Source organism: Penaeus japonicus, unplaced genomic scaffold (assembly GCF_977035675.1).
Source record: "Penaeus japonicus unplaced genomic scaffold, GWHDUDI00000001_assembly GWHDUDI00000022, whole genome shotgun sequence".
Taxonomy (NCBI): Eukaryota; Metazoa; Arthropoda; class Malacostraca; order Decapoda; family Penaeidae; genus Penaeus; species Penaeus japonicus.
The window spans coordinates 27430328-27440327 of NW_028234424.1; the positions used below are offsets into that span (position 1 = coordinate 27430328).

General features: G+C 33.0%; 2 protein-coding genes across 6 annotated transcripts in view; one reads left to right on the forward strand and one right to left on the reverse strand.

Moving 5' to 3' along the window:
- The window catches only part of LOC122248342 (uncharacterized), a 137415-nt gene extending 133214 nt beyond the window's left edge, over nucleotides 1-4201 (forward strand). For 3 of the 5 annotated variants that reach the window (XM_043008291.2, XM_086549706.1, XM_086549707.1), the window contains exons 14-15: nucleotides 1036-1145; nucleotides 1227-4201. In XM_043008291.2, coding sequence (XP_042864225.2) covers nucleotides 1036-1145; nucleotides 1227-2072 — 956 coding nt within the window. In that variant the 3' untranslated portion in view covers nucleotides 2073-4201. The remainder of the gene's footprint in view (nucleotides 1-1035; nucleotides 1146-1226) is intronic. The other 2 variants (XM_086549708.1, XM_086549709.1) reach the window with 1 other exon arrangement.
- Nucleotides 4202-5815: 1614 nt separating this feature from the next.
- Nucleotides 5816-10000, reverse strand: part of LOC122248334 (putative ubiquitin carboxyl-terminal hydrolase MINDY-4) — an 11227-nt gene continuing 7042 nt past the window's right edge. Inside the window, exons 5-8 of the mRNA XM_043008282.2 lie at nucleotides 9603-9809; nucleotides 8361-8586; nucleotides 7935-8115; nucleotides 5816-7261 (exon numbers count right to left, since the gene is read on the reverse strand). Of these exons, the coding sequence (XP_042864216.2) occupies nucleotides 7149-7261; nucleotides 7935-8115; nucleotides 8361-8586; nucleotides 9603-9809 (727 nt within the window). The 3' untranslated portion in view covers nucleotides 5816-7148. The remainder of the gene's footprint in view (nucleotides 7262-7934; nucleotides 8116-8360; nucleotides 8587-9602; nucleotides 9810-10000) is intronic.

The following is a 10000-nucleotide window of genomic DNA, read 5'->3' on the forward strand; positions in this document are numbered from 1 at the left end:
AGTATACCATCATCAAAGGCTGAATACTGATGATGCTTTTTTTCAGTCGTTCAGATTTTTTTTTTTTCTTCACAACTAAATGAAAAACAAAGCAGCAGTTATTTACAGACTTTATGATAAAAAACAACATGAGTTACAAGCTGGGTTTGGCTAGAAAATAAATAATTGCTGATAAAACATATAATATATGAATACCAATAGAAGTGAATATAATCTGGTAGAGAGTTAGGCAATCCAACAAACATTAAGATATTCTGTTTTGCACGGATGGTGTACTTATTTACGTCAAAAATCATGTTTGTATGAACTTTTTAACCCCAATTATTTTTTATATTTTTTATAATTTATAACCTTTTATGACAGAACAAGTGCAAAACTGTCCAAGTTGTGCATAATACTCTATAGAGAGTATTATGGTAAAAGGTGTTACCAAGAGCTAATGTAATGTCACAGTACAGTCATTACCTATTTGTTAGTCTCTGTCCCAGATTTTTTAAGCAAAGCTCCTGATCTCAAATCCAATGTGGTAGAAACTTGTACATCTTGGATTTTGAAAGACTCAACTCAATTTTTTTTATCAGAGGACTATATAAAGGCCACATTTTACAAGATTACCAGGTGAAGGTAAAATTAGATTTGTTTTCAGTCAGCACCGGCTGCATTATAGGAAGAGGGAAAGTAATGGGTCAAGTTGAGTGATTACCATGACATGTTATTGTTATTTCCCTGATATTTTGTGATTTTCAGTTTATACAATGGTAGATGTCTGTTCTCTCTTTCTGGCATTATAAGATGTGTCATGGGAATAGTTCAGCTGCTTGGGGTTATGAAAGAATTGCTACAGATACAATATATACTTTACCAGCCTTTATTTTAGTTAAAGAAAAAGAAATCAGCACAAACTATTGAAGATGTATATCTGCTATGTATTACACAAATAAAAATTATTTCTTTTGAAGTATGGGTAATTTTCAGTCTGATATATTTCTTCCTTAATAAATAGGATCAATGTACAACTTTTAATTTTATTTTCAGGCTTAGCTGGTGAGGATCATCTATTGCCAGGACATCCAGATTCACCATACAATCCAAGTTCTGGATCAGCTGGATATGCAGGAACAACAGCTGATGAACTGTACAAACAGGTATGAAATTTTGTATAGCACTCTTATCCTGAAACAAAACTCATATATTGAACAATGTTTGAATCTCTTTTTCTCCCTCAGGTTGATCATCTGAATGGCTTAGTTTCTTCAGTGCTTCCAAAGGTTGATGGTGCCATCTCTTCTTCTAGTCAAGTTCCTCCTATTCCTGACTCAAGCATAACATTCCCTGTGGAAGTAGACACTACTGGCTCAAGAGGAGTAATTCCAGATGACACAACCCCAAGAACAGAAGCTCCATTAATTTCTGGAGTGGTTGATTCAAGTACAGGGGGTGATACTACAACAGAAGCTGGTCCTTCCACTGATGATGCATATGATTATAATTATGAGAATTATGATGACTATGTCTATGAATATGATGAATATGAGTATGAAGATGAAGAGGATCCAGAGTTTGAGTATTATGAATATTATGAGGATGGAGCACGGTACAAGCGTCGATCTAAGAAAAAGAATGTCCAGAGTGATTCAGACCACAGTCAAAATGAAGAGTCTCAACAGGAGGAACAGGATAATAGAAACAAAAAACATAAGCATTCCCATGCAAAGACAGGCAAAAAGAAGAGTACCCTTGATAAAAAGAGAAAGCAAAAGTCAGAAAATAGAAAATATAATCAGAATGACCACACCATCGAGAGACCAGACACAGCACCAGTTGCAAATTTATTTGAAAGTTCCCACATGACATCATCAACTACTCTCTCTCCCAGACAAATCCTTGAAGACAGAGCGGCAAGAGTAAGAGCTCTGAAACTGAGAGCTCAGCAGTTGCGTGCACGACAGGGAAAAGATTCAGATGGAAAGGACATCCATCCACTTCGAAGATTTTCTGAGATCACTCAGAGGACAAAAAGGGATTTGGGTTTCCCATTTAGCAAGCTTTCAGGAGAGGTAACTTGGATATAGATTTTGTATTACTTCTCAAAAGTTGTGTCTACAGTAGTTATAAAGAAGTGAAAGTACTGAAGGAGAGTTGAATTAATTGCATATTTTACTATTTTAAAGTGGTTAAAGTGTTAAAGACAGTATAATGATGTTTGTGTCAATGATGTTTCCATACCTGATAATGTTTTCTATCTCTCTCCAAAACTATGTTTCAAGAATGAGTAGAAAGGATGGACTGAGGTGCAAAGAAGTTTTATAAATAATCAACTATGATCCCCAAATTCTATTGGCTGTGCCATAAACATTATTTGAATCTGTGTCATTAGTACTGCAATGTTCACATCACCAGCTAGCAATAATTGACTATTGAACAGAAAATAATTATTCCTAGCAAAGACCACTTAATACCATGAAAAATATTTTTATGCTCTACTTTCATACATTTTTTATTAAAAGAAAACCAGCCATAAATAATGGTTACATATTTAGAATATGTGTTTAACTTACAGTGTACTGTTCACAAAAATATGTTTGTATCCTGTCTCACACTGTGGCATAGGTCTAGGTAAACAGTTGTTACCATTTTCAGAGTAAGCACATTTTAACATTTTGCACATCCTTCTGAGCAGCAAATAAAGCTTCAAGAATGGTTACACTTTACCTATGTCTTTTATGTGGTTCATGATTTCCAGCTTCCAAAGCTTCACTGCCATAACCTCACTAAAGTGCAAATGTTGTCTTGGACATAAAAGTCCCAGTTTGTGAGATTTATTAAGTTCTGATTTTCTCAATTATTACTGTCATAGGTATAAGTTAATCACCGACTATGCTGTATATAATTTACAGTTCAGCAAAAACTGGTCTACTGGCAAAACATCATCTTTACAACTTTAGAAGGCCTCCTGTTTCAATAAAGGAACATTTCATAATTGTTTCCGTCTTGACTCTATTCCAATTGTGATATGATATCTGGTTTGTATGAAAAGAAAAGACAAGACATTAGCTCACTTTTTTATCTATCATTCAGTAATGGTGCTGGTAAATGATAGTAAATTTGACATTAACAATTATGATCAATAAAGAAAAAAACTCTCTCTTTCTCAAACACACACACACACAAACACACACAAAAACACACACACGCACACACGCACACACATATACACATACACACACACACACACACACACACACACACACACACACACAACACAAACACACACACACACACACAACACAAACACACACACACACACACACACACACACACACACACACACACACACACACACACACACACACACACACACACACACACACACACACACACACATACACATACACATACACATACACATACACATACACTCATACACATACACACACAAAAACACACATACATACAAATACATTTATAGTCATTAAAGTTGGTATGTAGTTTTAGTAGAGATAATGGATGCAAGCACAAAGTAGACTATCTTTAAAGCATTAATGATATGATAGTTTTTAATATGAAAAATGTTTACAATATCTTCAGAAAATAAATGACATTGTTTAGAAAGGTAAAGTATGGTTTTAAAAGTGTCAACTGTTACTAACAGATGTCATAGCAATTTATGGTCATTAATATTACTAACTTAATCTACCATCATCAATATCACTTTCATCTTCATATGCTTCCATCACACAAATTAATCATAGTATCTCTGATATACCAGGGACTCATTAACTAACAAAAATATGGCTGGATTCATATGCATTGATTGTATATCTTTTATGCATTGTGAGCTGGCTTCAATTTCCCTTTCCATATCATTTGCATATATTGACTTGTATTTTACATAGTCATCCCTACTGTTACTTCCCTACTTGCTGTTTTCATTGTAAGAAGGCAGGATATAGATTTTTTACATTACTTCACCAGTTTTTTCTATTGATTTGGAATTCTAAAAATTATTTGTATTTCTTTTTTTTCATGATGAGAGCAGAGTTTACTTAATGTTAATATATCATTTAGAGATGTGTTAGTATTATTTGATGGAAGTTGCTTAAATTTTAGCCTTCTCAATTCTTGCTAAACAACTGTTACTACTATATGACAATGTAATTATGATGCTTTTGTAACACTACAATAAATAATTGTAATTTTCTTCTTGATTTCTTCATAGAGCATAAAACCCTTATTAAAATGTAAAGCAGCAACATTTTGTCATCAACAAGAATGAGTATACTGCAGCATTATAACATATAAGCAAGTCCCTTTCAAAAAAAATCTAGTGTACATTCTGCTTTGTTTACAAGTGCCTGAACAGCTGAGTAGAACTTACTTAACGAACTCATCCAACTTAGGACAATACCTGAGACTGCTGGTACATCATCTAAGATTGAAAGAATGATTAATAATATTCATGATTGCTTGATCAACTAATACAAACACATCTGAAGAGGATGTAATATTTAAATTTTTTCTGTTTTCTGTATTACCTTCCTAAATACACAGCATATTAACTGGTAAGATCCAGTATCATGTTAGATATAATTATGTGATCAATGTTTGATTTCCCTTTGTTTCAATGTTCAACAAAAGTTATAATGTAATTGTAAACAGTAAACTTATTACTAACAGTACCCAGTATCCTTCATATCTAGATAATATAAAACAAGGATTTCAAATGCAGAGAATCTTATTGAATATAATCAATATACAACTGGGTTTTTTTTCAGTTGAATATCTGCCCAGTTTCATGGGATATAATCAGTTACATATGAATATTCAAATATAAAGGTACTTGAAAACATATACATCTTACATCTTTGGATACTATTTACAAATAGCTGTATAAAAGCTAAATACAAATAAAATTTTAATCACCCAAAAACAAGCTCGTCAAAAGTTAGCTATTATCACCAGATTTTAGGTTATAATTCACAGAGAATATCTGTCACTTGCTTCATTTTCAGCATAAGGACAAATTCCAAATCATGCAACATGTTTCATTGTGATAATACAGAATCAAAAAGACTAATCAACTCATATGTATGCAACTCATATGTATGTCATGCAAGCCAAGGAAAGATTTATTTTTAATGATTTTGGAAGATCTACTGCTTCTGGTGGCCTTCTTTATCAATTTCATTGATATCAGAGGAAACGCTTGTATGCCCTCTTTCACAATGCTTTATCTATGTGTCTGCTTTCAGTAATCCATAATAAATCAGCCAATGTACTTAGTATTACATAATCTGTATTTTTTTCTCGCTGTCTGCATCTGCATAGTCTTTATCAATATGAAAAGCAGCCTTTTTTGCAGAATAACTGGCATACTAATCAGAGGTACCAGTTATAGCATTTCCCAATTTAAGATATTCTTTGTAGGTCTTTTCAAATCAGATACATGGAAGAATGCAGTATTTATTTTTTTTCTAAAAAAAGGATGACTGTCTCAATCTGTCCTAATGACTGATGAGAGCCAAACTTCTGGTTCCAACATGTATGAACCAAAAGGTAAACATCATTTATTGTTAAGATGCTAGACAAGCAACAAAAGTTTTGCAAACATCAAGCATGATGAACAATGTCTTCTCATTCTTTTTGGTATTTCATTTAGTACTGTTATTTCCTTTCTCTGTTAATAGATAATTTTCTGAAAAAAATTTATGATAAAAAAAAAATTCTTTACATTTCCATCATGAAGGAATGATGATGATAAGTAGTGAGTAACTTAAAGGATATAATAAATGAAAATGAGAAACTGCATTAATAATTGATTTAGATGTTTTATTTAGCTTTTTAAAAGGCACATGCTTTTTTCTTCATCAATAAATGATAATTAAGAGTAAATAAATAAAATAAGGGTTTACAACAAATATTTATTCCTTCATATTCCTATAAAGCAAGAATCTAGATTTTGTTCAGTTATAAATTCCCTGTACAACTATGGATCACAATGACTGGACGGTATTGTTAAGAACAGATATACATATATAATTTTCAGCATAACATTTTACTATGAATATCCAGAACATGATAATTACAGGAAATTTCTGCATTTAAACCCATCAGTTTGCCAATTTTAAGACTTAACTACACTTTATAAAATGCAATGAACTACACTGTATAAAATGCAATTATGTCTTTGATACTTACCACAGCTTGTACAGTACATAAACATAGTGATAGTTGCAGAATATGTTAACATGTGTACTTCTATATTTTTTTCTGACTTCTTTCTCGTATACTGATATATTAGACATCCATTTTGGACCTTGAATTTTACAAAGAGATGCCGAATGTCTTCACTATAATAATTAGGTCCAATATTTTGGAATTCTATCAGAGCTTCTAAAGATGAAGCAGATGGTCATAAGTGTTCTGAAATTACTGTCATCACAAAAGATGTCTGACTTTATATCTGAATCAAATTTAAGTTTCAATTTTTATAGATGAAAGCCTTTGCCAAACAAAATCCTTAACAATTATTAATATATCACACTATATATCAGTCATTCAAAATTTGGTTATGTAATGCCATGCAACAGCATTACATTACAGAAGAAATGTCTAGATAGTAAAAAGGATGCATTACTAATTTGGCTGAACACATCTCTGAAAAAATAGTACACACTGCTAAATACAAAAAAGACCAAAAAATCACTGTTGAACTGATTTTGTGATGCAACACAAAAATAGGAAGTGTCACAATTAACATCTTAAACCAACTGTTACCTTTGTGCACCATATAAAACATATACTTGTTGGTCTGATGTCCATAATTTTTATCATTACTGCTTTTTCTTATATCATGTCCTCTTCTTAAATAACACATAAAAAATATTCATATTTCTTAATAGCTTTCCCTCTCACTCTTTTTGTTGCTAAAATATACATACATGATATTTTCATATACACATATAGTTCATACAGATAGATTAAGTTAAGAAATACCCATTATATCTGAACAGACATGACATGAATGTTAGCTCTAAACTATAACATCAAAGAATAGGAACACACAAATAATTCTTTATTCACATATTCATTGATGCCTTTTCACTATATTCCAAATTATACATAGATCATAAAACAATATCCTGTGACTATAAAATTGGTTCTGTTCCATTCCAGTTAACAGCTGCATTCTTCCATTTCGTTCTGATGCAGTGTTCCATTGGAGGGATAATGGCCAGGTCAGGCTCTCCTCCCTCCAGATCTGGAAAAGAACGACCTCATTTTTATCTTTATTATTTATCATTATTATTATTTTCACTTTTATTTGTGTGTATGTGTGTGTGCGTGTGTGTGTGTGTGTGTGTGTGTGTGTGTGTGTGTGTGTGTGTGTGTGTGTGTGTGTGTGTGTGTGTGTGTGTGTGTGTGTGTGTGTGTGTGTGTGTGTGTGTGTGGTGTGAGTGTGTGGTGTGTGTGTGTGTGTGTGTGTGTGTGTGTGTGTGTGTGTGTGTGTGTGTGTGTGTGTGTGTGTGTGTGTGTGTGTGTGTGTGTGTGTGTGTGTGTGTGTGTGTGTGCACAAGATCTAATTATAGTTTTAACATATAGTATTGTAAAAAAAGGTACCTTGATCTGCTTTATACCTGAGAAATTAAAGCTACTACATACCTACATATACCAAAGAAAAACTGAAAGCTACACTTTCTAACTAATATACATTCAAATTTCAAATCAGTAAGTACTGCCCAATCTAGATCATTTCATACTTATTGGCTTTAACCAATAATTTCTAAGAAAATGAGAATAACCAATTGAACCTTTACAACACCTTGCTTCTTAAAAAGAATTTCAAATACTCAGCTCCCTCACTTTATGGACTATGATTTGCTTTTCCAAATATCAAGCTAATATGTAAGGAAATACATCAGAAGACATCTTACCTATACTGAGTCGTATCTCATCTTCCTGAAGAGCAAGGCCATCATAATAGTAGATATCAAATTTGCTGTTGGGAGGTACATCAGCAGTGACAGCAGTATCACGGCTGAATAGGACACTGTAGTGGCTTTCACAACAAACTACCCATATTGGGTACTGTGGGGTCTTGAGATGTGATCCAACCTTTGACAGAAGACAAAATTATCATAATACTGATGTGTATTCTATTGCAAATTAAAGTTATCCAAAACTTTGGATGGAAAAACACATTTATCTAAAATATGCAAACTTGACACTTTGGATGGAAAAACACATTTATCTAAAATATGCAAACTTGATACAAACATTCCCTTTCTTCAGAGGAATGAAGTTCTCATAAAAGATGTACATACTTTTCATCAAATGCATCAAATCTGTTTTCAACTTACCTTGTAGCAATCATAGTGTTCAAACAGGGACAGAAGTCCTATGTCAGATCTATGGTAAATGCCCTTCAAGACAACCTTGTCCTCTGAATTGCTACCCAGTATCTGGTCACCATTAAAGGTATTCGTAGATGCTTTGCCTGTCAGGAGGAGATTCACAATTTCCTGAGAGGAGTAACCATGCGCATTCAGCAGTTGACCACCGCCAGCATCCTTGTCTGATTCAACACTGAAATAAGAAGAATTTCTTTAATTTCTTGTTTGAAAAAAAAATTGTGAGTTTCTCTTCATTATCTGTAAAAGTGAATATCTGATTTGTAAGAGGCAAATTATGACTCACATTTGTCAATCTGATGTAAAAACACTGACCCAAACATATTTGGTTATTTCTGCCATTTAATTTGTTTCTATAGAAATGCATGTTGAACCTCATAACCAACATGATAATCCCTTAAAGCATACATTTTCTGGTCTTGTCATCTATAAATTGCTCTAGAAATAAAATAAAAATGAGACTGAATTTATTTTTTAGTCTTTTGTCTGATAAAAAGAACCAATGAAACATAAGCTGATTTTTGAGCCAAGTGCTTAATGTGACGTTATCTAGGCTTTTTACATATTTTCAGATTTCACAGTCATGGGCAATCTCTGTCAAAACTACTGTTACACATGCTCATTTTGGGTCCTGTGGATACACACAATGCATATAGTATGGCACTCAGTTTCAACTGCCCTATTTAGTTTCCCTCCTAACTGCGAAATAGCTTAACTATCAATGGAAGAAATTTCCCTCCTAACTGCGAAATACCTTAACTATCGAGAGAAGAAGAGTCCCTCTGCCGATTAGCAATTTCTCACATATCAATGGCTTCCACATATAAATTCCACAAACGGGCTGAAGATGAGTCTTAAGTATGTTTGGCAAAGAGCACAGAAACATAAACTTTTATGTGCAAGAGGATTAAAGTCATTTGTTGATGAGCAATGTTAACTGTACCAAAGATAGGTTTGGGCAAAATAAAAAAAAATGGAATAGCTATCAGTCAAAAACAATCAGAATTTATTTACACATTCAATCTAGAAAGTATTACTGCCATCAATGAATCACAAACAACTAAAATGAAACTCACTGACTGTGGGTTGTGGATATTTACAGACTAAAAAAAGAAAAGAAAAGTAGAATGTCACATGTGGAAATAAGTTTACAATATAAAACTAGACCTATAAACAAATAGCTGTACTTACTTTTCTAGCCCTCGTGTCAGAAGTAAAGAATACAGGAGAATAACGCAACCAGAGCCAGTCTCAGCTGTGAAGACTGACATGTGGCGATTGACTGCATCATACAGATCACTCTGTACAACAAATTCATGGATGTTGAGGTTCTCTGTCACACCATCATTACTATAACGGCCAACACCATGTTCCGCAAAGTGGGGGAAGGAACCTGGTCTGTAAAAATACAAGTACATAAGGCTACCAGTCAATGTATTTTTTGTTTTTGTTTTTATAACTATCAGTAATTTCAAACATAAAAATCTGGTCTTATTTTTCCTAGTAATCAATCCTTCCTTCTTTTTTATTTCATCTTATTTCATTTTATTTCCTTATGCCACTGACCAACATGTGAATTAAATATCAGA